General features: G+C 49.8%; 2 protein-coding genes and 1 non-coding gene across 3 annotated transcripts in view; all 3 read right to left on the bottom strand.

The window, feature by feature from the left end:
* Positions 1–1,030: 1,030 nt before the first annotated feature.
* TADA1 (transcriptional adaptor 1) lies at positions 1,031–9,857 on the bottom strand. Its single transcript, XM_049776554.1, has 8 exons — positions 9,765–9,857; positions 7,943–8,034; positions 7,304–7,369; positions 6,140–6,237; positions 4,949–5,158; positions 3,497–3,648; positions 2,711–2,873; positions 1,031–1,552 (listed from the first exon to the last, which is right to left on the bottom strand). The coding sequence occupies exons 1-8, from the start codon at positions 9,836–9,838 to the stop codon at positions 1,400–1,402; spliced, it is 1,008 nt and encodes a 335-aa protein (XP_049632511.1). The 5' UTR covers positions 9,839–9,857; the 3' UTR covers positions 1,031–1,399.
* A 5,589-nt stretch (positions 9,858–15,446) lies between these two features.
* LOC126015124 (U6 spliceosomal RNA) lies at positions 15,447–15,549 on the bottom strand. Its single transcript, XR_007498019.1, has one exon. It is a non-coding gene; the product is annotated as a U6 spliceosomal RNA (small nuclear RNA).
* Positions 15,550–17,961: 2,412 nt separating this feature from the next.
* Positions 17,962–27,838, bottom strand: part of ILDR2 (immunoglobulin like domain containing receptor 2) — a 38,267-nt gene continuing 28,390 nt past the window's right edge. Inside the window, 8 exon segments of the mRNA XM_049777589.1 lie at positions 17,962–18,078; positions 21,529–21,750; positions 21,752–21,775; positions 21,777–21,981; positions 21,983–22,158; positions 22,161–22,206; positions 22,767–22,974; positions 24,018–24,131. Coding sequence (XP_049633546.1) covers positions 17,962–18,078; positions 21,529–21,750; positions 21,752–21,775; positions 21,777–21,981; positions 21,983–22,158; positions 22,161–22,206; positions 22,767–22,974; positions 24,018–24,131 — 1,112 coding nt within the window.

Below are 27,838 nucleotides of genomic sequence, written 5' to 3' on the forward strand. Positions count from 1 at the left end.
TTACTTCAACAAAGTAACAGGTTTTCTTCCAAAAGGTTTATTTGTCACAGTTAAAATACAAATTCAAATACACCAATCTAGATAGGAACCCTATATACATTATCTACATAAATATTTAGACTGCCACATAAACCTGCTACAATGTCCATCAACACTACTAAGTGAAAAGAGAAGACAAATTTAGTTATTAAGTAACACTGCCTAACAGGAGGTTTTTTTTTTTTCACCAAATCATTTGACATGACAGAAATGGAGTATGTCACAAGGATAAAACAAATAAGGCACAAAGTCCTTAGGCAAATAAAAGAAATTTGGCTTATTGGAAGAATTTTATAAGGTCAGTTCCAAGAGTTTTCCAAACATTCCAAGAGCTTTCATTTAGGGTTTTTTTTTTTTTTTTTTTCTGAATGTATAGAAAGGAGTTTATTGTGTTGATGGCACTGAGCATGTGGCGACCCTGGGACAGACCTGGGTTCAATCCCCAGCTTCTCATATGGTCCTGAGCCTGCCAGGAGTGAATGGTGAGCACTGAGACAGGAGGAACCCCTTATTGGGGGCGCGGTGGCGCTAGAGGTAAGCTGTCTGCCTTGCCAGCACAAGCCTAGGACGGACCGCAGTTCAATCCCCCGGTGTCCCATTTGGTCCCCCAAGCCAAGAGTGACTTCTGAGCGCACAGCCAGGAGTAACCCCTGAGCATTACCAGGTGTGACCCAAAAACCAAAAACCAAAAAAAAAAAAAAAAAAAAAAAAAAAAGTCAAGATTCCGATGGGGCTGTAATGGATTTTTAAGAGACTGACTCAGACCTGTTAAAAATTAAACTGGTCAGGGGCCGGGCGGTGGCGCTGGAGGTAAGGTGCCTGCCTTGCCTGCGCTAGCCTAGGACGGACCGCGGTTCGATCCCCCGGCGTCCCATATGGTCCCCCAAGAAGCCAGGAGCAACTTCTGAGCGCATAGCCAGGAGTAACCCCTGAGCGTCACAGGGTGTGGCCCAAAAACCAAAAAAAAAAAAAAAAAAAAAAAAAAAAAAATTAAACTGGTCACGAATGGGAGTATCTTTCTTAACACTGTAGGCTGTTCCAATCCAATGCAAGAGCTAGAGAAGGGTAGAGAGTTTGCACGTGGCTCTGAAGCCAAGAGAGCACCCCAGAACCCAGAATCTGTCCTGTTGTCTAGAAGAGATGCAGAGTTGCATCCCTGCTGCTGGCTGGTGTCGGCCTCTCACAGGCCCTGCCCAGTCATTGACAGACAGACATACGTTCTTCTTTGAGCCAGGTCTCAAGTTCTCAGCTTCCCAGCAGCAGCCCACAATGTTCTCTGTATTTCCATAGGAAAGGTTATTATGCTCCCACTCCACTCCAGGTGGTGAGATGTGCCCCCCCCCACAGGGCTGGGGCCACCTCAGCACAGTGGCGCCTCCTCTCTTGCTGCCAGGCGCTGCCGATGCACTTGGTCCTGCTGTAGCTCCTCATGTGTCGGGTGCCAGAGCTTGGTGATGATCCGCTCAATGTTTAGGGCGTACACAGTGTGTGTGGGGATCACCTGCCGGTGCACCTACGCCAGACAGAGGGGCTGAGTCCCTTCACAGAGAACCAAGGGGCCCTGAGTTCTCTTATAGACACGTATCAGGGTCCTGAGTACCTCACACAGACACTCATAGGAACCCTCGAGTTCCCTCACAGATGCCCACAGAGTCCTGAGTCCCCTTTTCCAGAGGCCACTTCCCTGCCCAAGGCAGAGCAGACATGGCTCTGACAAGAAAGGGTTTTTCTGGAAACCAGGTTTATTAGGGAATCATGCAGTGCAGGGAAGCCAGGGGCCTTACAGCCAACTGCAGGCAGAGAGAGGGAGATAGAGAATGAGCTATAGGGTAGCAGGAGGAGCCACAGGGTAGCAGAAAGAGCTAGTCCAGCCAACAGTTTTTCTGGCCAAACTGTCTGGGAAATGCAGCCAGCATCCAGGAGAAACATCATTCCCTGCACTCTAGCTAGGTGGGGGGTTTTATATGCCCTCACTTCTGAGGCAACTGCTTCTAAATGACAGTTACCAGGGGGTCCTTTCTTTTTTTCTGTTTTTTTTTTTTTTCTTGGGTCACACCCAGCAGCTCTCAGGGGTTACTCCTGGCTCCATGCTCAGAAAATCGCCCCTGGCAGGCACAGGGGACCATATGGGATGCCAGGATTCGAACCACCATCCTTCTGCAAGAAAGGCAAGCTCCTTACCTCCATGCTATCTCTCCTGCCCCAGGGGGTCCTTTCTTAACTGATTTGTCTTTAAAGGGACAGATCCCTTTTATGGCAGTGTAACCCAAGATCCTCACAGATACCGACAGTATTAAGTCCTTCATACAGATACCCAGGGGGCCCCAATTCTCCTCACATACCCCCAGAGGGCCTTAAGTCCCCTCACGATGCCCCTGGGGACCAGAGTTCCCTCTCAGATCTGGCTGCTCCCAGCTATATCACAAACCAGGCAGTGAGGAAACAGGGTCAAGCTTCTGAAAGGGGGACCCAGACAGAGCCTCTGACTCCACTTCCCTGCTGGGGAAGAAGGTAGTGGGTCTGGGGTTGAAAATCTGCATTTCATAATCTGGAGAACTGAAAACCAGAGACGCCCAGGGTTGGGAAGTGGAAAAAGTGGGTGCAAAGCTTCTGGGGTGTGACACCCTGGCCCTGCCCCCTGGTCTCAGGCAACCCCTGGAGCACCCGGTACCTGCAGTGCCTCGAACAAGTCGTACATGTTGATGGGAGGCAGCGAGGCAGGGAGCGTGTCCCCAGAGCAGGCCAGAAGGAGCGCTGCCTGCTGCTCGGCGTCATCGGGGGGCGGCTGGGACATGGGGTTCTGGCCCACACAGGGCCCAGACAAGGCTGGGGTGCTGGGAACAGAGAGACAGAGAAAGTTTCAGCAGCACAGGTGGAAATGGGGACCTGCAGCTGAATCATGCAAACCAATCAGAGCCCAGCACTGCCCTGCTTAGGTACTGGCCCCCTCTTCAGACCCTGACTTAACTGTTCTGGAGCTGGGGGGGAGGGGTTTCCCAAACCCCGGGCCAGACACATGTGAGGCCAGTGCTCAACCACTGAACTCCCTCTCCAGCCCCATGATGGGAGATTTTTGGTTCTCTTTGGATTTTTTTTCCAGGCTATTCCTGGAGGTGCTCAGAGATCACTCCTGGCAGACGTGGGGAACCATATGAGATGCAAGGGACTGAACCCGGATCTGCCGTGTGCAAGGCAAACACCCTCCCCCCCATAGTGCCGTTGCTCTGGCCTGTTTTGTATTTTTGAGGCCACACCTGGTCATACTCAGATGTCACTCTTTGCAAAGCTTTGGAGGGACCCCAAGGGGGTGCCAGGGAACAAAACTGGGTTGGACCTGTTTAAGGAAAGTACATACCAGCCATGCTTGCTATACTCTGGCTGGAATAGTCAGCAGGGGCCTTGTGTGGAATGTAAAGGGAAGAGTAGGGTCCCAGGGGTCCCCAGCAGAGTGCCCCACCTCTCCATCAGGCTGTTGTAGGCCACCACGCTATTCTTCAGATAGGGCTGTGGTGTGATGTTGCTGCCAAAGGCGTACTTGAAGTGGCCATCCCGTAGGCGGAAGGCTTTTCTTCTTGACACCACCGATGCCAGGATGTCCTTCAGGTGGTTCTGGGGGCACAGGGACAGCCCGTGAACTCCTGTGAGGGATCCCCCTAGTGTGTGGGCACTGGTGGGTAGCCTAGAGGCTGCAGGGAGGAAGGAGCAGTGACCCCCTATTTCACTGTATTGAGAGGGGCTCCTATAATATAAAATGTTTTCTTTTTTCTTTGTAAATTGACACAATTCCCTCTCAAAGACAGTTTCTGGTAGCTTTAAGTAAAGAATAGTGGGCCCGGAGAGACAGCATGGAGGTAAGGCGTTTGCCTTTCATGCAGAAGGTTGGTGGTTCGAATCCCGGCATCCCATATGGTCCCCCGAGCCTGCCAGGAGCGATTTCTGAGCATAGAGCCAGGAGTAACCTGAGTGCTGCCCGGTATGGAAAAAAAAAAAAAAAAAAGAAAAGAAGAAAGTAAAAGAATAGGGACCCATGGATCTTATTTGGGGGGTTTGGATGTGGCCCAGCAGTGCTCAGTGTTTTCTGTACTCAGGAATCACTTCTGGTGGTGCTCAGGGGACTATATGGGATGCCAGAGATAAAACCTGATTGGCTACATGCAAGGCAACCTTACCCACTGTACTATCTCTCCTATCCCCTCTTCTTTTTTGATTTTTAGGCACTCCGAGGTTACTCCTGGCTCTGCCTTGAGAAAATTCTCCTGGTAGGCTCAGGAAACCACACTGGATGCCGAGAATTTCTTTTTCTGTGGTGCTCAGGGGTTACTCCTGGCTGTCTGCTCAGAAATAGCTCCTGGCAGGCACGGGGGACCATATGGGACACCGGGATTCGAACCAACCACCTTAGGTCCTGGATCGGCTGCTTGCAAGGCAAACGCAGCTGTGCTATCTCTCCGGGCCATGATGCCGAGAATTTAATGCAGGTTGGCCTTGTGCAAGGCAAACACCCTCCCTGCTGTGGTATTGCTCTGGCCCTGTCTCCTCTTCTTGTTTTTTCATTTGTTTCTTTGGGGTTTTTTAGCCACATCTGGCCATGCTCAGGGCTGACTCCTGGCTCTTTGCTCAGGGATCATTCCTGGTGGGGCTCAGGGTTCCACATGGGGTACTGGGGATAGAATCCAGACTGGCCATCCATGTGCTGTGCCCTCCCTGCTGCCCCGTCCTATGGCTTCGGCCCCAAGACCCTTTCTCATCTAAGGGCTGAAGGCAATAGTTTTTGCTTTTCCCTTGGGAGGAAAACCGTATCCCATGCTGGCAACTCTGTGCTCACAGGACCAGCTTCACAGCATGCAAGACCACACTGGAGCGAGCCATCATGCCACATGCCCCTGGACTCCTGCTCTCACACACCCACCTCCACAGCGTAGACCACGGCTGAGACAGCGTCCTCTGTGACGTTGTCCAGCCCGTGCTCGTAGGCTGTCACAATCATCCGCCCCTCCAGCTGGCCCCGCGTGGGCAGTAGCATCGTGTGGGAGCAAAGCTTCAAGTCATCTTCATCTTGGGGGTCCTTGGCCACAAACTGCTGTGCCCCCGACAGGGGGTTCTGTGGCTGGAATCTATGCTGTGGGCAAGAACACTTATTAAAAATCATGACTTGCACATAGCCAACCTGGGTTCGATCCCCAGCATCCCATATGGTCCCCTGAGCCAGCCAGGAGTAATTTCTGAGCTCAGAACCAGAAGTAGCCACTGAGTGCTACTGGGTGTGGGCCCAAAATAAAATAAAAATTATTGATCTCAGTGGGCAAGGGGCAGATGGACAAATGCAACTCAGGTTCTGGCCCAGATTTCACAAATTCTGCCACCAAAACTAATCCAGAAAAATAGAATGCACAAATAATAATTATGCCTCTGACATAATGATGCAATGAAAAGCAATAATGTAATAACGGTGACATGAGCTAAGGGGAACAATGAATATAAACCTCAGTTGATGCTATTTGATCTTGTTCAAACTATAAGGTCTCTTTTTTTTTTTTGTTTTTGTTTTTGGGCCACACCCTGTGACGCTCAGGGGTTACTCCTGGCTATGCACTCAGAAGTTGCTCCTGGCTTCTTGGGGGACCATATGGGACGCCGGGGGATCGAACCGCGGTCCGTCCTAGGCTAGCGCAGGCAAGGCAGGCACCTTACCTCCAGAGCCACCGCCCGGCCCCAAACTATAAGGTCTCTATATATACAAGGTCTCTATATCTACAAAGTGTGTATAGTTCTCTAGCTAAAACTGACAAATGGCGGGGGTGGGGGGGGTGGGAGGGACCGGAGCAATAGCACAGCGGTAAGGTGTTTGCCTCCCATACAGATGACCCGGGACAGACCTGGGTTTGTCTCTCTGAGAGGGGAGAGAGAGATCAAAGGCCTAATTCCTTCATTGTCACAAAGCCACTTAGTTCTACTGACAATATCCAAGACAGTGATACTTTCTCTCCCTAAATCTTGCCTCCTTCTGTTCCAATCCCAATCCTAATCTTCATCTTAAGACTATGGATAGGCCCAGACACATAAATCAGTTGCTACTAAAATCTACTGAAGAACAACCTACATCAAACTTCTGCCGGACAGAAGAGAGTTTCTTTTTGCCTTTGGGTTTTCCTGGTTTGGTCGCAGAACCTCCAGTCCACGGCAAAGATCCAGCACCCTCTAGGAGAGAGAAAATAGTAGTGACAAGCTGACTACAAAGTCTGATTTCATTTGGGGTGAAATGGATGGGGACACTTAAGAATTTAAAAGAAGGGGCCGGGCGGTGGCGCTTAAGGTAAGGTGCCTGCCTTGCCAGCACTAGCCTAGGACGGACCGCGGTTCGATCCCCCAGTGTCCCATATGGTCCCCCAAGCCAGGAGCAACTTCTGAGCGTATAGCCAGGAGTAACCCCTGAGCGTCAAACGGGTGTGGCCCAAAAACCAAAAACCAAAAAAAAAAAAAAAAAAAAGAATTTAAAAGAAAAAAAAAAGCTTAAATTAAAACATTCTCTTTCTTCTTTCAAAAATACTATAAATCAAATCACTTTCCCCCCTCATTGAAGCTCACATTCTTTTTTGTTTGTTTGTTTTTGGGCCACACCCGTTTGACGCTCAGGGGTTACTCCTGGCTATGCGCTCAGAAATGGCTCCTGGCTTGGGGGGGACCATATGGGATGCTGGGGGATCGAACCGATGTCAGTTCTACTCTAGTGCTTGCAAGACAGACACCTTACCTCTAGCGCCACTTTCCCAGCCCTGAAGCTCACATTCTTACAGTGACACATGTGCCTTTTAATTAATGTTTTGGGTATTTGATTGCTCAGGGCTGACTCCTGGCAGTGTTTCGGGCAACCTTATGGGATGCCTGATGACTCGGGCAAGGGTAAGAAAACCAGGACTTCGGGCCGGGCGGTGGCGCTGAAGGTAAGGTGCCTGCCTTGCCTGCGCTAGCCTTGGACGGACCGCGGTTCGATCCCCCGGTGTCCCATATGGTCCCCCAAGCCAGGAGCAACTTCTGAGCACATAGCCAGGAGTAACCCCTGAGCGTTACTGGGTGAGGCCCAAAACCCCCCCCCCCAAAAAAAAAAAAAAAAAAGAAAACCAGGACTTGTCCAAGTCCTGGAGTACAGCCCCCGCATCCTTATAATCCAGGACTTGCCGCTGATACCACCCAGGGATCCCCTGGTTTAAGGAAGCCAAAGTTCAGTGGCCCATAGAAGAGACCCTAGTAATTTCCAATCCCTTACCTGGTGTAGACACCAAAATCTGACATCGTGTGAGGATGGCCAGCAGGAAATCGTTGTGGGAATGGACTGGAAAGGGAAGGTCATGACAAGTCAACCCAGAAGAAGCACTTAACACAGAAACCTTAGCACAGATAAGTGCTAAGTGAGTGAAGGAGTGAGGTTTGGCTTATCTCGGCTCTGTTTTTGTGCCACATCTGGTGATGCTCATGGCTTAGTTCTGGCTCTAAGTTCAGGGATCATGCCTGCCGGTGCTCAGCCTTGTGCAAGGCATGTGCCCTCTCTGCTGCATTATCTTCAGCCTTCTCTGCCTTTCGTTTGTTTGTTTGTTTTTTGGACCACGCCCAGCAATGCTCAGGACTCTTGTACAGGGATCACTCCTTTGGTGCTCAGGGGACCCTATAGGATGCCAGAGATTGAACCTGAGTCGGCAGCTTGCAAGGAAAGTGCTCTCCCTACCGTATTATTGCTCTGGCTTCTGCTCTGCCATCCTTTACATGTAACCTTCACATACCCACAGTATCACTGTGAGCCTTAAGCACCCTAAAACTCGAACCACAGAGTTTTTGTATTAAGTAAAAGACTGATCTATTGCAAAACCTGGGAAACCGTCAGAGCAGTGGGACCACTCCCCAGATTTACCATTATCCTGGGTGAGAAGCCGGTGAGCCTCCAGGTCAAACTCTTCTTTGCTGATCTTCTGCTTGAACCATAACTTCAGGTTGGCCCAGTATCTGCAGAGGTGGAGACATGAGAAGAAAGCCTGTCCGCCCTTATCTCCACTAGGCATTTATTCCTCAGAGCACTGGGCCCTACCAGTGCTCTCCAAATCCATAATCAAAGTCTCTCCTGGAGAGACTGGAGTTGGGTTGGGGTTTGTGGTGAAGTGATTATGCTCAAAGAAAGTCAGGGACCCTAATGCAATCGTTACCCCTCCAAGAGACTGAGCTCCAGGAGATGGCTTAATGGGCCAGAGTGCATTCTCTGCACATGAGTCCTGGGTTCGAGTTCCAGCATCACTGTGGCCCAGGAACTATTCGCCTGACATCTGCACATACTGAGACAATGACTAGCCAGAGAGGCCCAGAAAGTGGACTCAGAGCACTATGGAAAAAGTAGGAAGGAAATCTTTACAGATGGGAGGATGGAAAGTTCCAGAACTCACAGGACATGTGAGGAGAATTGATCTCTCTTGTCTCACTCCATCGACTGAGCAATCACTTTTTTTTTCCCTCTGAAGGGGGACACTAGGCCAGAAAGGCTCAAGAATCTCTGCTTAGGGTGATTTATTCAGGGGTGGGACAGGAGTCCTCATGGGTTCCAAGGCCTGGGCCAGTTCCCTGAGCACTACTGGGTGTAGCCCCAAACAAGAAAAAAAGGACACAAAGTATTTTTTGGGGGGGGGGAGGGCACACCCGGTGACGCTCAGGGGTTACTCCTGGCTATGTGCTCAGAAATCACTCCTGGCTCCATATGGGATGCTGGGGGATCGAAAGATGGTTTGTCCTAGGCTAGCGCTTGCAAGGCAGACACCTTACCTCTAGCGCCACTGCTCCTGCCCAAGACACAAAATATTTTTAATCTGAATATTTATTACTGGTATTTAGTACCACTGAGTTTTTGTTTTGTTTTGCCACACCCAGTGATGCTCAGGGATTACTCCTGGCTCTGCACTCTGGAATCACTTCTGGTGGTGCTCGGGAGACCAATATAGGAAGCTGGGTTTCGAATTCGGGTTGTCCACGTGCAAAGCAAGCGCCCTACCCGCTGTACTATCGCTCCGGCCTTGGCCCTGTATTTTTGAAAAGATAAAACTGCAAGAACAACTGGTGTCATCCAAATGTTCCCACACATTCCTGCTTTCCCAGCTTGGTTCTAAGATAACTGTCACTCCCTCAGGGTCACTATGATAAATGTCACTCCCTCCCTGGGTTTCTGGCTTCCTAGCTATACCCTGGGGAAGGCCTGACCAAGGACTTTTTGGGGGAAACCTGTTAGCAGCAGGGCTGGGGGGAGATAGCCTCTCAAGACCTCAGTCTTCTCATCTGTCAAATGGGAATGACACCCCCCTCCCCATCAATGTCACCAGAGGTTGGCTGAGCTCTTGGAAAGGTTTCACTGCTACCCCCACATCGACTTCTACTGGCACCCACCACTGCCCTGGCCATGGCTTGCAAAAGACAGGTCTCAGCTTGCCATCAAGATCCCAGCTCAATAAAGCTCAGGAAGTCTTCCAGGGATGAGCCACCATTGCAAAGTCCCAGTTAGAGGTCACTCAATCCTCGGGGGGCTTCCAGCATCCCGGGCCTGCTCCAACCCCCAAGGCGTGGCCCCAGGCCCTGCATGCGAGGCGGTGCAGGCAGGCCCCAAGGCCGGCATGGGGCTTCCTGGAGACTGAGCAAGCAGCCCCAGGCCGCGAGCACAGACCGCGGGAGTCCGGGAGTTGCCTCCAGGCCGTCCTTACTGTTTGACGTTGTCTCCCAGGGCTTCGCTCAGGTTCTTCTTGGCCGCCTCCAGTTCACTCACAAAGGTCGCCATTGCGCCCACGCCTCCGCACGCCCGCAGCGCCACCCGCAACCTAAAAGCCAACCCGCTCCGGGGATCGGGACAGGGGCGGGGCCAGGGATGGACACGCCCCCTCGGTGCTCAGAAGAAATTTGTTTGGTTTCCGGACCCGCCCACCTGCTGGAGAGGAAGTATGGCGACCAATCCGCGGCCTGCTCGGCGCTCCTCTCCCCGCCCCTCTCGGATCACGTGACCGGCTCCGTGCCTGGATCCCGGAGGCGCGCCCAACTGCAGCGACCCCTGCAGGGCTGGAGCGTTCCAGTGTCCCCGACCAGCTCGGAATTTCCTCCTCCTCCCAGGCAAGGCGCAGGTTGCCTATGGGCAGGATTTGTGGTGATCTGCTGTTTCCGCCCTACTACACCAGAGCGCGTAGTAGGCTCGCAGCAAATATCAGTTAAGTGAATGAAAACTTTTTGGAAAGACAAAGGAGGGCCACAGAGATAAGACAGTGGTTAGGGCCTCTTTGCATGGGCATATAGGATCCCTTAGGCACGTGGCCAACCCAGGTTCCATCTCCAGCACCGTATAAGCACCATCACTAGGAGTGATCCCTGAACACAGAAGCAGGAGTAAACCCTGCACATTGCCGGCTATGGCCCCAACCTCCCTCATACAAAACAATGAATAACAAAAAAAACAATTAATAAGCATTCCTCTGGAGGGAGACAACTCAAATAGCTGCAGTTAAAGGCAAAGAGAAAGAAAATCGGGCCCGGAGAGATAGCACAACGGTGTTTGCCTTGCAAGCAGCCGATCCAGGACCTAAGGTGGTGGTTCGAATCCCGGTGTCCCATATGGTCCCCCGTGCCTGCCAGGAGCTATTTCTGAGCAGACAGCCAGGAGTAGCCCCTGAGCAACGCCGGGTGTGGCCCAAAAACCAAAAGAAAAAAGAGAAAAAGAAAGAAAGAAAATCGTCTTGGGTGCTTTGAACCAGAGACTCAGCCTAATATGGCTGGGACACTGGCTTTAAGATGCAGAAGGCCCTGGTTTCATCTCTGACACTGGGTGTTCCCCCAAAGCATCTTTGGAAGCAGCCCCCAAGTAGTACCAGTAAGTGTGGTCCCCAAATCCAAACCAACACTCCAGAGCTCCAAATCCTTTGTAATTTTCTCTTTGGCCACTGTGGGGTGGCCAGAGGGAAGAAGGTGTGTGGAGGGTGGCAGCTGGTTGACAGTCCGGGGCCTGGTAGTCAGCCAGGTGGAGGAAGGCAGACAGCTGGACCAAACTTGGCTCGCCGCCTGGAGGCAGTAGTGATGAGGCAAGGAGGGAGAGCATGTATCATGACCATGTACCGTTTGTCCACAGGTTCATGAGCCTCAAAGTGATGACTTTATCCTCTCCTGCTCCGCGTCTCCATAGTGATGCTCAGACTCCTGTTGCCATGGTGACTGTTCTAGTCGCTCAAACCCTCAATCAGTCCTTCCCCTCCTTACCATCATAGGTGTCTGTTCTTCAGCCAGGCCCTGCTTCTATCTTCAGGACCTCGCCTGAGGCCTGAGCACTAACAATTAGTCCAAATACTGCATACCTGGGTGGGTCTTCAGTGGTGCTGAAGGAACTTCTTGGCTCTCTGCTCAGTCCTCTGGAGGGGATCAGGAATGTCTTCCCTCTTCCTTCATCTTTCCTTTACTAAAATTTTTTAATTACCTGCTAAGCAAAATCAGGCAACATGAAAGCTTTCAATTTTGAAAGCCTTTTACAGTTCAGACCACTGAACTGTAGTCAGATTAATGATGTAAGCAAGAACAACATGATTAAAACTTGAAATTTTATCATCTGTGATAAGCAAGACTAGGCTAAGTCAGAACAAAATGCAGAAGCTTTTAGCAAATACAATGACTATGTTTAACAACATATATATGTTATTTAATTCTTTTTCAAAAGCATAAAGACTAAAACTAATGCCAAACCTGAGAAGTGTATTTTCGGAGTAAATGGCTAAATCTTGGTTTTCAAAGCTTTTGTAGGAGTCAGTATGAGAAAGAGGGCAAGCCTGGATGTAGTCCAGAGAAAAATCTTCTGAAAGGAGCAGCATGGCTGTCCAGAACACAGCAGGGCCTGACAGATGTGCTCCCTGAAAATGAAAGAACAATCCAATAGTAGATGAGAATTTTATTTGGTAGGGCATACCCAGTGGTGCTCAGGGACTATGTGGTACCAGGGTTTGAACCTGAGACTCTTTTTTTTTTTTTTTTTGTGGTTTTTGGGTCACACCCGGCAGTGCTCAGGGGTTACAACTCCTGGCTCCATGCTCAGAAATTGCTCCTGGCAGGCACAGGGGACCATATGGGACGCTGGGATTCGAACCGATGACCTCTTGCATGAAAGGCAAACGCTTTACCTCCATGCTATCTCTCCAGCCCCTGAACCTGAGACTCTTACATGCAGAGTCCTATGCCACTCTCCAGCCCCCAAATAGACTTTCTCATCTTTTTTATTTTTCCTTGTTGGAGAATATATGTAAAATGCAAATATGCATCATGGCATATGCACAATTTTAACTTCCTAGTTACAGACATTGGAATTATATATAGTTCTGAAATTTGCTTTTCCTAGTTGATATGTCAGGCACATCTTTTGTGTGAAGTATTTTACAGTCAGAACAACCTGAACTTCCTTGACTTATCTAACCCTAGGTTCCTCCCGGTTCTTTTGTTTTATTTTGTGTGTAGCTTTTTTTGGGGGGGGGGTCACACCCGACAATGTCTCTGCACCTGGAAGGCAATCCTGACAGTGCACAGGGGAACCTTATGGAATGCCACAGATCAAACCCGGGTTGGCTGTGTGCAAAGCAAGTGCCCTCCCAGTTTGTACTCTGACTCAGGTACTTCTTTCTCTTTGCCTTAACTATCCATTGTCCCAGCCACTAGATGGCGCGCCAGCTTAAGGCGCGCTCCTTCTTCACCTGAGCACCTACCAGGATTTGGTGCCATCTCAAACCATCTGATTAGCCTCAGGAAATGCTGAAAATGAATCCAGCAGCAAACATTCCGTTCACCCCCATGCTGAGCATTAGCCATGAGTATGTCTCTTTTGGCTAAGCTTTTCTAGCTCCCGAAACTGGCAGACTTTATTTCTTGAACTCACAGAACATCTTCGATGCATGCAAAATTTAATTTACCATAGGCAAGTGGGGATGCTAATTTGAGTCCTTCCAGGTGTATCTATTTCTTCTTTGCTTCGGAAATGATTTACATCTATAAATTTTTTCTTTTTTGGGGGGGAGGGGTTGGGTCACACTTGATGATGCTCAGGGTTTACTCCTAGCTCTGCACTCAGAAATTGTTCTTGGCAGGCTCAGAGGACCATATGGGATGCTGGGATTTGAACCGGTGTCCAAAGGCAAACATCTTACCACTGTATATCACTTCAGCCCCTACATCTATAATTTTCATTGAGCTCCCTCACCCCAGCTCAGTTTTCTTTCTTTTTCTTTCTTCTTTCTTTCTTTCTTTCTTTCTTTCTTTCTTTCTTTCTTTCTTTCTTTCTTTCTTTCTTTCTTTCTTTCTTTCTTTCTTTCTTTCTTTCTTTCTTTCTTTCTTTCTTTCTTTCTTTCTTTCTTTCTTTCTTTCTTTCTTTCTTTCTTTCTTTCTTTCTTTCTTTTTCCCTTCCCTTCCCTTCCCTTCCCCCTTCCCTTCCCCCTTCCCCCTTCCCTTTTCCCTTCCCTTTTCCCTTCCCTTCCCTTCCTTCTTTCTCTCTCTTTCTTTTTTTTTTTTTTTGTGGTTTTTGGGTCACACCCAGCAGTGCTCAGGGGTTACTCCTGGCTCCATGCTCAGAAATTGCTCCTGCACCCCAGCTCAGTTTTCTTTCTTTTTCTTTCTTTCTTTCTTTCTTTCTTTCTTTCTTTCTTTCTTTCTTTCTTTCTTTCTTTCTTTCTTTCTTTCTTTCTTTCTTTCTTTCTTTCTTTCTTTCTTTCTTTCTTTTTCCCTTCCCTTCCCTTCCCTTCCCTTCCCCCTTCCCTTCCCCCTTCCCCCTTCCCTTTTCCCTTTCCTTTTCCCTTCCCTTCCCTTCCCTTCCTTCTTTCTCTCTCTTCCTTTTTTTTTTTTTTTTTTTTTTGTGGTTTTTGGGTCACACCCAGCAGTGCTCAGGGGTTACTCCTGGCTCCATGCTCAGAAATTGCTCCTGGCAGGCACGGGGGACCATATGGGACGCCGGGATTCGAACCGATGACCTCCTGCATGAAAGGCAAACACCTTACCTCCATGCTATCTCTCCGGCCCCTCTCTTTCTTCTTTCTTTCTCTTTCTTCTTTCTTTCTCTTTCTTCTTTCTTTCTCTTTCTTCTTTCTTTCTCTTTCTTCTTTCTTTCTCTTCTTTCTTTCCTTCCTTCCTTCCTTCCTTCCTTCCTTCTTTCTTTCTCTTTCTTTCTTTCTTTCTTTCTTTCTTTCTTTCTTTCTTTCTTTCTTTCTTTCTTTCTTTCTTTCTTTCTTTCTTTCTTTCTTTCTTTCTTCTTTTTCTTTCGTTTTCTTTTCTTTTCTTTTTTTGTGTTTTTTTTTTTTCAGGCCACATCTATTTGATGCTCAGGGGTTACTCCTGGCTAAGTGCTCAGAAATTGCCCCTGGCTTGGGGGAACCATATGGGACGCGGGGGGGATCAAACCACGGTCCTTTCTTGGCTAGCGCTTGCAAGGCAGACACCTTACCTCTAGCGCCACCTTGCCGGCCTCCTTTCTTTCTTTTGTTCTTTTTCTTTCTTTTTTGTTCTTGGGTCATGCCTGATGGCACTCAGGAGCTACTCCTGGCTCTGTGCTCAGAAGTCACTCCTGGTAGGCTCGAGGGACCATATGGGATGCTGGGATTCGAAACGGGGTCTGTCCTGTGTTGGCCGAATGCAAGGCAAATGCCTTACAGCTGTGCTATTGCTTTGGCCCCACAGTTTTATTTCTGTAATTTAAAAAGTGTGACTTTGGCAATGAGCAACGTCTGGACAATATGGAAAGTCAAACTTTCTTGTTACCCCCAAACTAAGGCTCATTTTATTCTAGAAGCTGTTACCAAAGGGAAATGCTTGGGCCCTCTTGATTTCTTTTATTATTTTTATTATAACACTGTGATTTGCCACGTTGTTCATAATACAGTTTTAAGCATTCAATGTTCCAATATATCACCACTATCAATGTGACCTTCCCTCCACCAATGTGCCCAAGTTTTCCTCCCACCACCCTAGCCTGCCCCCTTGCAGGCACAAACAAATTTACTTCATATTGTTTGTTACAACACAAAGGTCAATGGAACAAGCAAAACTTAGATCAACAAGGGTCAATTTGAAAATAAGGGTTCTATCTCTCCATAGTGTTACTAATATCAGTGTTTGAGGATTGACTGGGCTGTGGTTGGTGCTAGTTGAACCTTTGGTGTTACTATTTGGGTTCATTGAATTTGGTGGTCTTCTATACAATTTTTGTTTTTGGGTCACAGTTGGAGGCACTCAGGGGTTCCTCCTACCTCTGCATTCAGGAATCATTCCTAGTGGGCTCAGGGGACCATATGGGATGCCACGGATCAAACCCAGGTCAGCTGTGTGCAAAGCAACGCTCTACCCACTGTGCTATCGCTCTGGCCCTACGCAACTTTTTTTTTTTTTTAAATATGGAATGCTTCACGAATTTGCGTGTCATCCTTGTGCAGGGGCCATGCTAATCTTCTCTGTATCATTCCAATTTTAGTATATGCTGCCGAAGTGAACACCCTATGCAACTTCTTGCTGTTAGCTTTGATACTACTGGTTGATACTTCTAAGAAATTTTAAGATATTGCACTCTGAAATTTTAGGTGTCATCTATTAAGATAAATGAAGCAGGGGCTGGAGAGATAGCATGGAGGTAAGGCCTTTGCCTTGCATGCAGACGGTCGGTGGATTGAATCCTGGCATCCCATAGGGTCCCCCGAGCCTGCCAGGAACGATTTCTGAGCATAGAGCCAGGAGGAACCCCTGAGCACTGCCGGGTGTGACCCAAAAACCAAAAAAAAAAAAAAAAAATAGATGAGGCAGCATGTAGCTTAGAATAAAAAGGACATACCTATATACAGTTAGTTGACATTCCCAATATTTAAAGAAATATTTAATAATTGAGACTTTTCCATAATTGATGGAAAATCAAATTCAGAGATTTGGGAACCTAAATAAAAGAAGATTCCCAGTTTAAATAAGTAAAAGAAACTCATAAGATGGTCATTTAAATCAAAGGTTGTTTAAACCAATAGACAGTTAAAAAGAGGGACCAGAGCAAGTATTCAGTGGATATGGTGCTTGCCTTGCATGTGACCAACCCAAGATCAGTCCCCGGCATCCCATCTGGCCCCTGATCACTGCCAGAAGTGATACTTAACAGAGCCCGGAGAAATCCTGAGCTCAGCTGGGTGTGGCCCCAGAACCAATCAAAATAAAAGTGACAAAAAGACAAGAGAATTTGGGCCCGGAGAGATAGCACAGCGGTGTTTGCCTTGCAAGCAGCTGATCCAGGACCTAAGGTGGCTGGTTCGAATCCCAGTGTCCCATATGGTCCCCCATGCCTGCCAGGAGCTATTTCTGGGCAGACAGCCAGGAGTAACCCCTGAGCACTGCCGGGTGTGTCCCAAAAACCAAAAACCAAAAAAAAAAAAAAGATAAGAGAATTTGTCTCTTAACAGAGAGCCAGGCAGCAGTCAGCCCTGAAAACCATTGTTTAGCCTGATCCTCCCTCAAGGCAGATATTTACAGAGGTTTAGGTGGGTTTAGGTGGGTAACTGAGTTCACAAACAACAATAGGAAGTGGAATCCTATTTCCAATATGCCAAGAGAAAACTCTGACATCATTCCATAATGAGAGTGAGAACCCTTCAGATAAACAAGAAGAAAAACTTGCTGCAGAGGGAAGAGGAAAGATTTCTAAAGCAGATAGAGGCTGTGCAGGGAAAAAGAAATAGTATAGGGGTGAAAGTGCTTGTCTTGCACAGGGATGACCCTGTTTGATCCCCAGCACCACACCTGGCTTGGCCACAGAGCACTTGCCTGGCAATCTGAATCCCTGGCATCAATCCCAGGCACTGCCAGAATGAGAAATGAGTCTGTGGTGATGCCAGCACTGAGAGTTTATTTCTCTGTCTGTAAGGAAAAGGGGGGGGCAGTCATAACATTATCAGTGCTTTGCTGCCCTGAAGTCAGATTTCCTGCCTGACCTCAGTGACCAGAGTGCCCTCACACAGCCCCATAACTCAGTCTTGTGCAGGTGCCAAGCAAGATCCACTCATTGTTTCCTACCAGCTACTCCCAGGAAGAGGCAAATGTCCTAATACATATCTATATGGACTTAATAGTTCAAATTCCTGGGGCAGCTCCTGCCTGTTGTATCCCGTCTCTCTGCCATCCTGCCCCTCTTAACGCTCCTCTTTCTGATTTTGAATATTTGCTAGCTTTAGAGCCCACCAAAGACTGCCTGTAATTTGAGGGGACAGATAAGTGTGCTGGTCTTGAGACAAACACTCACTTAAATTTAGGAAAGAAATGTTTACTTCTTGGGGTTCATTGGAACTCAGAATGTATATGCACAGTTCCCTCTGCATTTTTTCTTGGTCTTGTATTTCTTCCCCCATTCATGGAAGGGTTCCCCAGGGCCAGTCTGTAACTTCAGTTGTACTCCACAAGGGAAAAAAGGAATATAGAAGTGGGTGTAGAAGAAGGTGGAAGAAATGGATCTCCAGCTGCCAAGTTCACTGGTGCAGGTTCAGCCACTTTCCTCTTTCTGCTGGCTCAGACACAGTAGGTTTTTGCTCAAGCACACAGTTGTCCTTCGTGGTTCTGGCTGTCCTGGAGAGTCTTTGAAACAAATGGCCCTTTTCCAATCCCAAGACACCTTTCCCATTTCTGCACCAGTCCTCTGCCATGGGCAGCAGTGGACGGCAGGGGGCAGCAGTGGTTTCGGTTTCTGCAGCTGGTGCTCTTTGGTGATGAGAGGCAGGGACAGTGCTCAGTGGGACTTGAGAGCCACAACTGCACCCCTCCCAATGTCAGTGTGCCCCTTGAATTGCTAGAGCTGGTTCTGAGGAAAGGTTGTTAGGACTGTTCTTTGTACGGGACAGATGGGGCCTAGGGACCCTGGAAGACTAAAGCTCAGCCCCACTATAGCTTGCGAGGCCCGGTACCTGCAGCACTGTCCTTCAAGTCCTCCTTCCACAGGCTAGAGACCCTCGTGACACCAGTGCTCTGGATGGTTCTTCTGCCCAGGCACTGCTTTGTCTATGTCACACAGGAACATTCTGGAACATTCTGAGGGGGACGTGTAGCCATGGAGAAAAATGTTCTGAGAAGCCAGAGCTGTCCAGGAGATGCTTTCAGAGGCCAATGTGGCCCTGGGAATGGAGACCCGGCATGTCCTTGGGAGCCAGTTGATAGATGGCTATCAAGAAAGTGCAGAGGGGGACATATGGCTTTGGCTCCAGCCAAAGTTCAAGGCTCCACATTCAGACTTGCTTTTCTCTACAGGACAAGGGCTGGAAACACACTTGGCTCTGCAAGTGCCAGCAGTCCAGGCTGGCCCCTCACATCTGTGCCTTCAGCTGCTGGTGATCTGTCCCCACGGGGCCCTATTCCTCATAAAACAGCAGAAATGGCTCATCTGAGGTAACAGTGGGTTCCGGAGAGAAGCCAGTGTGGAAAAGTCCCTCAGCATGAGCTTTTCTCAGGTGTGGTGGTTGCTCCTAGGCCATGTTGGGGGGGGGGGGGGCTTCTCACATTGCACCACCAAGCAGATTTAAGAGTTAGAGAAACTGATGGAAAGGGAGGGGAAGCAGTAGTGGCCCTTCCCCTCACCTCTTCCTTTGCTCCAGTTTATATTACAACAAAGTCTGAGAGTCTGCAGATGTAGCTTTGGAATTTAGGTAAGATCTTTCATTTAGGCAAAGGTGGGAAGAGGAAGCAAATAAATCTTTCCTATGCACAACCCCCAACCCTGTCAAATCCTCAAAAGCAGCAAAATGACCAGGCCAGGATAGCCCCTTTCTGCACCTCTGTGATTGGAGTGGCCAAAAGAACTTGTGGCAAAATGAAGTAGAAACTGAGAGAGGAGGAAGTAGGTGTGTGTGTGTGTGTGTGTGTGTGTGTGTGTGTGTGTGTGAAGGTTCACCTGTAAAATTGAACCAGACTCTATTTACATATTCCTCCTTTCGATTCTATCTGCCTTCTTGCACTTGCATCACACTTTCTCCTCTCTTTCTCCCTCTTCTCTTCCACTTGTGCATTTTAAATTGTTCTCAGAAGGCATCAGATGATAGCTTAGTTTGGGTGACACGAGAGGTGGGGATCTATGTAGTGCACCCACCAGAGACAGGTGTGGGGAACTGGGGAAGAAGAGTTGAGCCCTTAATACCTAAGACTCAGGTACCAAAATGGATTGCAAAAGGGAGAAAGAAATTTATGCTCTCAGAATAGGGGAGAAAGAAAGAAAAGGAAGGAAGAAGGAAGGAAGGAAGGAAGGAAGAAAGAAAGAAAGAAAGAAAGAAAGAAAGAAAGAAAGAAAGAAAGAAAGAAAGAAAGAAAGAAAGAAAAAGAAAGAAAGAAAGAAGGAGGGTCCGGAGAGATAGCACAGCGGTGTTTGCCTTGCAAGCAGCAGATCCAGGACCTAAGGTGGTTGGTTCGAATCCCGGTGTCCCATATGGTCCCCCGTGCCTGCCAGGAGCTATTTCTGAGCAGACAGCCAGGAGTAACCCCTGAGCACTGCCGGGTGTGGCCCAAAAACCAAAAACCAAAAAAAAAAAAAAAAAAAAAAGAAAGAAAGAATGGAAGGAAGGAAAGAGGGAAGGAAGGAAGGAAGAAATACTAGTGAAGTTTTCAAAAAGATACACTGTTTTGTTCTGGAGTGACCCCGTTTCTAGAATGTTCTAGAGAGTTCCTGCTTCTTCTAGAATGTTCTAGTGCATTCTTGCTTCTAGAACTGCAAGTGCAATTCATTTCTGCAAAAGTCTAGCTGGCCCCAGGCACTAAATTGACCAGCTGCTTCAATATTATTGTAACCACATCTGCTGATGGGAGGTGATGGGCATGGAAGGCATATTTTTTCCCTCAGTGCAATGCATCCTCCCACCAGTGAGGAGGCCTGTTAAGGGCAGCCAAAGTCCCTGCACTCCTGAGCACAGCACATCAAGTCTAGAGAAGGAGCATGGGGGCACCGGTGAGGCCCAATTGTCCTCCAAAAACTGCCCTGTGGAATTGCAAAAGCAATATGGTTCAGCTAAAAGGAGGAGAGGACAGGGCTGTAAGGACTCTGGAGGAGAAAACCCGGCCAGGAATGTTCTCACAGGCAGTCTTTTCCTTGTTCTAGCCCCGCAAAGGGGTGAGGTGGATGCCGAGGTTAGGAATCGCACGTCCCCCATCTTCAGTTCCTCCAAAGCTGACGTCAAGGCTTGAGAAGCTTGCCAGAATGCAGAGCCAGGTGCCCTCTCCCCAGGAGGGAGGCAAAGATGTGCCTGGGCCTACTGTCTTTGGAGGTGCCTGGACCCCCTGCAGTGGTTTCTGGTCTCCAGACTTCTTGGCACAAGTCTTGAAAAAACTGCATCAGACAACCAGGGACATTCTGGTAGGGAGTCATTCTGTGGAAGAGCAGAAAGGAGAACTTAAATCCTGTGCAAACACTATATTTAACCATCCTGGGGCGGGGGTCTTGCGCGAGCCCATCCTGCCACCCCCAGCTGGGGTTTAATTGTTTCCATGGAGGCTTAAAGCTGGTGGGTTAACTATCCAATCAATACGCAACCAGCATGGCCCCCCAGCCAGGAGCCAGCACCCAGATCATTCAGTGCTGCTCGTGGTCCTCCAGGAATTCAATCTCTGAAATCCCATAAGGGTCCCTGAGCACCACCAGAGTGATCCCTGAGCTCAGAGCCAGGAGTAAGTCCTGGGCACTATCAGGTGTGGCCTCCAACCCCCAAACCCCCCCTTTCCCAGGAACTCAAAACAGGATGCAGGGAAGGGCGGTGCAAACTTTCCCTGAGTTCCTGGGGCAAAAAGAGATGAGGACCAAGCTAGCTGTATGTTCTATCACTCTGGCTCCTTCCTCCTTCCTTCCTTCCTTGCTTCCTTGCTTCCTTCCTCCCTCCCTCCTCTTCCTCTTCCTCCTTCCTTCCTCCCTCCCTTCCTCCTCCTTCCTTCCTTCCTCCCTCCCTTCTTCCTTCCATCCCCTTTCCTCCTCCTCCTTCCTTCCTTCTTCCTCCTTCCTTCTTCCTTCCTTCCTTCCTTCCTTCCTTCCTTCCTTCCTACCTTCCTTCCATCCTTCCTTCCTTCCTTCCTTCCTTCCTTCCTTCCTTCCTCCCTCCCTCCCTCCCTCCCTCCCTCCCTTCCTTTCCTTTTTAGTTTTTGGGCCACACCCGGTGATGCTCAGGGGTTACTCCTGGCTATGTGCTCAGAAATCGCTCCTGGCTTGGAAAACCATATGGGACGCCGGGGGATGGAACCTTGGTCCATCCTAGGTCATCCGCGTGCAAGGCAAACTCCCTAACGCTGTGCCACCACTCCGGGCCCCTCTTTTTTCTTTTATCTTTTGGTTTTGGCCCACATCTGTCAGGGGGGAGGCCTGGTTCTGCTCTCTGGCTGGTTCCCTATGGGTACCCTATGGCATGCTGGGGACGGAACCCAGGCTGGCCGCGTGCAAGGCAATAGTCCTCCTGGCTGTGCCATCACTCGGCCAATCCTCACCGATTTCTTGCCCGTCTCCTTCCTCCGCTTCTCGGAGGCCGTGTGAAATTGCAGCTCGCGTGCGCTGCGGATCGACGGGCCTCTGCTCAGAGCGCACTCGCTGTAGGGCGGCAACGTGTCCTCGCCCCCGTCGTCGTCGTCGTCCTCGTCGTCGTCCTCCTCGTCGTCATCGTCCTCATCGTCGTGGTGGCGGCCCGACGGGGACCAGGCGTAGTAGGAGGCCGCTGCGTGGACCCAGGCGCGCGCTTGAGCCGGGAAGGCGGTCTCCAGCTGCCCCCGCGGCTTGCGCCCTCGGGTCGGGCTTGGCACTCTGGCGCGCGTGGCGCGGCGTGGTCCCACTTGGGCGCGGGCCCTGGAGTGCGGCTCACCAGGCGCGGCAGGTGCGTGTCCAGGGCGGCGTCGGGCCGCCGGCGTCCGGGACTGTAGGCCCAGCCGCGCTCGGCGGTGTCGGGGGGGCTCCCGGCCGCGGCCCCGCGGGTAATACTCGGCCCCGTGCGTGGGGTCTGCGCGTTCCAGGCGGCTCCCGGTCCGACTCTCGTGGAGGCTGCCATCAGCCCGGCGCGGCCGCGGGGGCCCGTACGAGTCGGCCAGCACCGCCAGCTCGTCCATGGACACGGCGGGCCACCCCCGGGGGCGAAGTTCTTTCTTGACAGCATCTCCGACTTGGCGCGTGGTTGGCTGGAGGAAAAGGGGGACTTGAGTCAGGGATGAGGATCAGGCCCGGGACGTTGCAACTGACAGGGGCAGGGAGTGGGCAAGTGGGTAGTAAAAGCTGCCATTGGGGTCCTGGGGTTTGGGTATGAAGACCTGGGTGCGAGCTGCAGCGTTTCCATCTGGCTCAGACGGTTGGGGGTCTAAATGGATCCAAGGAATCCAAAGAAACCTAAAGGGATCTAAAGGAATCCAAAAGGACCCCAAGAGGGGCTGGAGTGATAGCCCATCTGGCCTTGCATGTAGCTAACTCAGGTTCCATCCCCGTCACTCCATAGGGTCCCTGGAGCACCATCAGGAATGATCTCTGAGTGTAGAGCTAGAAGTCAGAGCACTGCCAGATGTGGCTCCCAAAATAAACAGGGCCAGTTTGTCAAGGCTCATCAGGGGTCCTGAGGATTGTCACAATCTTCTCTTGCTTGTGATGTGTGAGAAGTGGGTGCTCAGTAACCTGAGAGCCTCAGAGAATCTCGTCCCCCTGGAAGCTCTGCCCCCTTCCTGCCCCCTAACCCCGGTACCGTCCTCACCTGTGCCGGAAGCTTCCCCGGTCTTCTTTGCTGTAGTCCATGGCCCGGCTCACCCCGCTGCCATTCCCCATGACGCTGGCCCAGTACTCGGGGTCACTGTCCAAGTCCCCAGCCACAGGGAAGGGCTTGCTGCGTGTCTGGTGGTAAGAATGACGGAAGCCAGAGTCCTCCTGGTGCAAGGAGCTGAGCTCTGAGACGGTCGTGTTGTCTGCAGGGATAGGAGCAGGCTGGGAATGAACTGGCCAGGAGTCACCCCCAGACCGGCTGGTCCTACCCCAGGGGGGATTTTCCGTTTTTGAGTTGGGGTGACTTCGAGACTCCCTCTCCCACCATCACACACCCACCTCCAGTTCCTTCCCTCTCTGTGTCCCCTCTCTGGCTTCCATGACAACTGTTACAACTCGGTGGCATCTGTGTGCCTGACGCCCCAATCTGGAGAGGGGCTTTTTATAGCCACCTGGAAGGCGGCTGAGGCCCCAGCAAGGCAGACAGTGCGGCTTTGCCACACACCGGGCCACCACGTCTGCATAAAGCACCTCAAGTCTGGAACTGTTTCCCCAACAATTCCATCAAGCTTCCCACTAGTTCCTGGGCTGGAGGTTGGGGATGCTGGCCTGCCAGCATCTCTGATAAGTGGCCCCCTGGGACAGTCTCTGGAAGCCACGTGCAATTGATCAGCTGCTGTCTAAGTCCCAGAGAATGCGAAGTTGGACACTTGCTCTCTTCAAGCTCAGGAATTAACAAGTTCTCTGGACAGGAAGGACCTCTAGGAGCCTCCAGGCACTTGTCTAAGCTCAGGGGACAATGTGGGGCTAGGCACGAATCTGGGGTCAGCTATGTGCAAGGCCAGTGACTTAACCTCTGAGCTATCCTGCTGGCCTGGGATTTCTTTCTGAGAATTGGGCATGTGGTGGAATATTCTTTCACCTTCTTTGAAGCCTCAGTATAGCAAGCAGGCAGCTAGATTATTTGGTGCTAGTCTTTTTATATTGGGGGGAAAAGCTTCCATGTGACACTTTATTATTCTGAAACTGTCTTAGTAGGGCATACTTTGGATCACTTTCCTATGCCAAGACCACATGAGCCCAGGAATACAAGACCCCCACACAAGCCTGGTTGTTGGAGCTACTTGCACTGGGATGATGCCCCTAGAACATACACTAATTCTGACCCTGAGTTTGGGACCACCAAGAGCCCCCCTCCAGTAACCCCTAGTCCCCAGACTGGAGTGGGTGAGAGGAGAGAGCTCACATCTGCCTCTCATCCTCCGGGCAGGATCGAACTGAGCCAGCTCCTTCTCCACGTAGTACAGGACCTTCATGGAGTCCCTCTCCTTGTCGGTTTGGAGTCGATACCCTTTACGAACTGCAGGCAGAAGGACAAGTTATGTGGAAAGAATGAATAAGAACGAGGTTTCCATTCAGTCTGTTAAGTAAAAAACTTGGTGTTGAGGGAGCCTGGATAGTAGTACAGTGGGTAGAGCAGTTGTTGGGTTGGCCTCAAAGCGAGGTTCCAGCCCTGGCACTCCATTTGGTCCCCGGAGCCCTGCCAGGAGAGATCTCTAAGCACAGAGCCAGGAGTAAGCCCTGAGCATCGCCAGGTGTAGCCCAAAGCTCAAAAAAAGACAACATGGCATTCACTTCTAACCACTCCCTTGGAGAATGCCCAGAAATTGCCATCAATATTTATGCAGATGGAACAATAACCTCCGCTCCCGAAATTACTTTGGGCAGGGGCAGAGGTGGGACATCGTTTTAATTCCTGGTCAGTTTTAGTTCTCTATCAACCTTTAGCTCCCTGACCTCTGACCTCCAGTTCTTCTTCCAAAATGGGGTGTCATTTCCACTCACAACTAAACAATTTCTAGCAGGGAGGATGTTTGCCTTGTGCACAGCTGACCTAGGTTTGATTCCCGGCATTCCATATGGTCCTGTGAGCCTGCCAGAAGTAATTTCCAAGCTCAGAGCAGGGTGTAATCCCTGAGCGCCACTGGGTGTGGCCCTAAAACAAAACAAAAATAAAAACAAACCCCCAAATCAATTTCTAGACTGAGCACACAGAACACTCTACAGGTGGAGAGTGTCCACTTATGGTGGGGCACAGGTCACTGTATAACAGGCAGCAGAACATGGGGTGGGTCTCGACAGAGGGGGCCTCAAGAACTCTGGTTACCCAGGAGACAGTGCAGAGCTAAGATTAGCTGCTCATGTGCTCCAAGAAGCTGTGGACTCTGCTAATTTCTAGCACTGCTTTTTTATTTTGTTTGAGCATTTTTGTTTTAGGCAAGGGAGTGAGAGAGGGTCAAATCAGAGATGTGAGGAACTCAGCTTGCTGCCGAGGGCACAAACATCAGTGCAATTTCCTGGGCACAGGTGAAAAAACAGTGAGGGCAGGAGGTAAAAAGGCCAGCTCCTCCTCCCATCTTCCTTCACTGATGCATCAGGGGACAGGCCCCATCTCCCTAGAGGATTGGGGGTGTCCAAGGCTGTCTCTACAGTGACCATAGAGATGTGAGCATTAGAGAGGAGTGAAAGAGGAAAGGAAGGAAGGGAATGAATGAATGTGGTCAGAATGAAGATGGGAGACTAGATTAAACAGGGCTGCTGAAAGCTTGGAGGTATGGCCTTGTGTACCTACTGTGGGTACTCCTGTCTCTTGCTCATGGCTAGAAAAGCAGTCCAGAGGGGCAGAGGGCATGCTAAGTGAGGGTCTGGAGCCAAGCTACTGGGTCCAAGCCTCACTAGCATATAAAAAGGGGGTCCAGGAAAAAAGACCCCAAAGGTGCTCAGATGGCCTGTCCACAATGAACACAGGTACTGGGGTACTTATCAGCTTCCACTGATACACAAGCCACTCTTGAATATTTGCACCCAAGCTAGACAAAGAAATACCCCCTAGAAGTCACATAAGTGACTGCAGCTCTGGAGCCTTCCTGTGCCCCCACTCTTTTGTCATGAGCTTTTTTGTTTGGTTTGGTTTTGGGCCACACCTGGCAGTGCTCAGGGGATACTCCATGTTTTGTGATCAGCAATTATTCCTGACAGGCTCAGGGGACCATATGGGATGCAGGGGATTGAACCTGTGTCAGCCATGTGCAAGGCAAATGACCTCCTGCTGTGCTATCTATCACTCCTGGTCATGAGCTTTGTACCCAAAAATGAACTAAAATATTCCAGATTTATTACTCAATGGCCAGGCTGTCCTTCCTCCACCCACATGGGGAAAATTACTTGTGAATCTCAGTGTGTGGCCCTGGGCTGTGACTTCCTTGCAGAGGCTGGCTCCATAACCCACATATGAAAGTGATGATTAATTAGCAGAAAAGGTTCTATATCTCCAAATCCTCACGCCTCCCTTCCCTGCAGAGATGGATCCAAAGTAGTGCAGACAGTTCAATTAAAACATGATTATCCCATAGAGCTGCCTTGTCTGTTCCCAGGCAGTTCTGGGGGATGAATGACAAGGGTCAAGGGCTTGGGTGCTTGCAAAACCTGCTGTCATTTATGGGGGGAGCTCCAAGAAATGGAGTGCACCAAAGATTCAGTCTTTGAATCTACAGCTTATGCAACAGATATTTTTTTTTTTTTTTTTTTTTTGGTTTTTGGGCCACACCCGGTGACGCTCAGGGGTTACTCCTGGCTATGCGCTCAGAAGTCGCTCCTGGCTTGGGGGACCATATGGGACGCCGGGGGATCGAACCGCGGTCCGTCTCCTAGGCTAGCGCAGGTAAGGCAGGCACCTTACCTCGAGCGCCACCGCCCGGCCCGCAACAGATATTTTTCAATTCTGTGAAGAAGCAAAGACTAGCCAGTGTCGGCAACCTGCGGCTCGAGAGCCACATGTGGCTCTTTACACTTTTAATTTGGCTCTTCTCTGTGCCAGGCGGCTGCTCCAGGGGTCAGGACTCTGCTCCTAGCCTCTGTCAGTGCGCGCCCTGTGTGGCTCTCAAAATAAATTTCAATCATGGTTTTGGCGAGATTTGGCTCAGTTGAAAAAAAAAGGTTGCCAACCACTGGACTAGACTATGAGTTCTTTGTATTTAGGGGCAGTACTAATGTCACTCCAACCGTGAAGACTTCCTTTGAGTCTAGTCACTGTACAGTCTCTCTCTCTCTCTGTCTATTTCTCTTTCTCTTCTTCCAAATTATAAATGATTTACCTTTTCATTGTTTGTTTTGGTTTTTGGGTCACACCCAGCAGTGCTCAGGGGTTACTCCTGGTTCTACGGTCAGAAATCGCTCCTGGCAGGCTCAGGTGATCATATGGGTTGCCAGGATTCGAACCACTGACCTGCATGAAAGGCAAACGCCTTACCTCCATAATATCTCTCTGGCCCCCAAATGATTTACTATTAACTTTCATTTGATTGCTTTGTTTAGATCTTTTCACCTTTAATTTTCTCCTTGTCCAATTTATATAAGCAAATTTTATCTAAGATCTAGAAGTGGCCAGAAAGATAGCACAGTGGTAGGATGTTTGCTTGCGCACACCCAGCCCAGGATGGACCTGGGTTCGATCCTGGCAGTCCCATATGTCTCTCGAGCCTGCCAGGAGCTATTTCTGAGTTGCAGAACCAGGAGTAACCCCTGAGAGCAGTCAGGTGTGGCCTCAAAACAAGCAAACAAACAAATAAAATAAAAGATCTAAAGAGGCTTCAGAGAAAAGACCTCATGGGTTCCAGATCATTCTGTAAAGTCCAGTAACCTTTCCCCAGGCCAGGCCCTTCAGAATTTTGCCTAGTGGAAATTGTTGCCCAGAATGGAGAACTCTGACATGCAGTTGATATTTTAATATAAGTTGTCCAAGGGCTGGAGTGATAGCACAACGGTAGGGCATTTGCCATAAATGCTGCCTTACCCCGTGGACAGACCCAGGTTCAATTCCCAGCATCCCATGTGGTCCTCCGAGCCTGCCAGGGGCAATTTCTGAGCACAGAGCCATGAGGAACCTCTGGGCGCTGCCGGGTGTGACCCCACCCCAAACAAAACAAAATAGACCAAAACAAACAACAAGAGCTGTCCAAGGCTATTGGCTAAATCCCACAACTGTTTGGGAAAACAACCCTCCTGGCC

This window comes from Suncus etruscus, chromosome 7, assembly GCF_024139225.1.
Source record: "Suncus etruscus isolate mSunEtr1 chromosome 7, mSunEtr1.pri.cur, whole genome shotgun sequence".
In the NCBI taxonomy this organism is placed as follows: Eukaryota; Metazoa; Chordata; class Mammalia; order Eulipotyphla; family Soricidae; genus Suncus; species Suncus etruscus.

Coding starts and splice junctions, on each gene's coding strand:
- TADA1 (XM_049776554.1), bottom strand. CDS start 9,838: ATGGCGACCTTTGTGAGTGAACTGGAGGCGGCCAAGAAGAACCTGAGC. Junction 7,370..7,942: donor GCTTCTCACCCAGGATAATG/GTAAATCTGGGG, acceptor TTCCCTTTCCAG/TCCATTCCCACAACGATTTC. Junction 1,553..2,710: donor ACTTGTTCGAGGCACTGCAG/GTACCGGGTGCT, acceptor TGTCTGGCGTAG/GTGCACCGGCAGGTGATCCC.